Source organism: Penaeus monodon, chromosome 21 (genome assembly GCF_015228065.2).
Source record: "Penaeus monodon isolate SGIC_2016 chromosome 21, NSTDA_Pmon_1, whole genome shotgun sequence".
In the NCBI taxonomy this organism is placed as follows: domain Eukaryota; kingdom Metazoa; phylum Arthropoda; class Malacostraca; order Decapoda; family Penaeidae; genus Penaeus; species Penaeus monodon.
In genome coordinates this window covers 38,745,394-38,746,590 of record NC_051406.1, presented here as the reverse complement: position 1 = coordinate 38,746,590, position 1,197 = coordinate 38,745,394, and the positions used below count along the sequence as shown (strand labels likewise).

Here is a 1,197-nt window from a genome sequence, read left to right as displayed (position 1 = left end):
ATTATACTTTGTAATTATAGTATACAGTAGTATCAATTAGAGATAATGTCAACAAAAATGTAATGTATGTTTATACAGTGCAGATATGTATTATATAGATATATGTATTATATATATCATGTTTTAATAAGCTTGAATACACTATATAGAATGCAAAGGTTAAAGCACCATTGTTTTCAATATTTGTTATTCACTAAAAAGCATATTCATTACAGAGATCTGATGGAAGGAGAAATGGGTGTCAACCAACGGAAAAAATGCAAGAGGTGTTGCAAAAGACGATTGCAGAAGCTAAGGGTATAATTTCAAAAGTAAGTATATCCAGTTTTAGTTGTATTATCATTATTTTAATTCAGGAGCAATTGTTACAGGCCAGTCATAAACAAAGGAGACATAACCAACATTCCAATGTTTCAAAGAGATATTATGTTACATAGAAAAAGCAGTAATTCTTCACAAGTCTATGGTAAGATGAGAAATTTTAAGAGACATATTATATATTTATTAATTCATAATTGACCCTGTAACTGAAATATACAGGATAAGTCTGGGGTCCCAACAATAAGGTATTTGTTATAAGGAGATGATTTATTGTATCATAATGCTTTATGTGTTCAATTTGCTTTAAATAACAGGAAAAATAATGTTCTGAAAATGTTGCCATTTATTGTGAACATTGAGGATGTTGTATTATGTGTCAAATAAAAGCACTATTTTTTGTGTCATAAATGGTATCAGCATGTTGTGAGAAAATGTGTAAAAAATGATAGTAGTGGACAAATTGTTTAAATGACTATTCAAATAATTGTAATTGATGTAAAGTTTACATACACTGTCCAGAATTTGCAACACAGTGCAACCTTCATTTCAGGAGTTAGTCAAGAGCAACACATGCCTCACAGAACAGCACATATGTGATGCAATTGACATCCTGAGAGGAGCCATCATGATCGCCTACCCGATGAACCTCCCTCCATACGACCCCATCAGAGAGGAGTTTGAGAATCGTGAGGAGTTGAAAGGAACCCAAGATCATAAGATGGTTAGTGGAAATCAAAAGTTACTTTGATATTGACTGATATTAGATAAAAGGTGGCTGATTTTAGATTCATGTCATTTGTGAAAATAGCTCTGTATAGGTCTGTACTAGTATCCTCTGAATATGATAAGTATTTGATGATTGTGCTGTCATATTTT

The 1,197-nt window shown here is 31.6% G+C and overlaps 1 protein-coding gene across 1 annotated transcript in view; it reads left to right on the top strand.

Moving 5' to 3' along the window:
* LOC119586669 (cilia- and flagella-associated protein 298-like) overlaps window positions 1-1,197 on the top strand; it is a gene marked incomplete at its 5' end in the record, with an annotated part of 5,463 nt that overhangs the window by 830 nt on the left and 3,436 nt on the right. Inside the window, 2 exon segments of the mRNA XM_037935405.1 lie at window positions 249-311; window positions 872-1,042. Of these exon segments, the coding sequence (XP_037791333.1) occupies window positions 249-311; window positions 872-1,042 (234 nt within the window).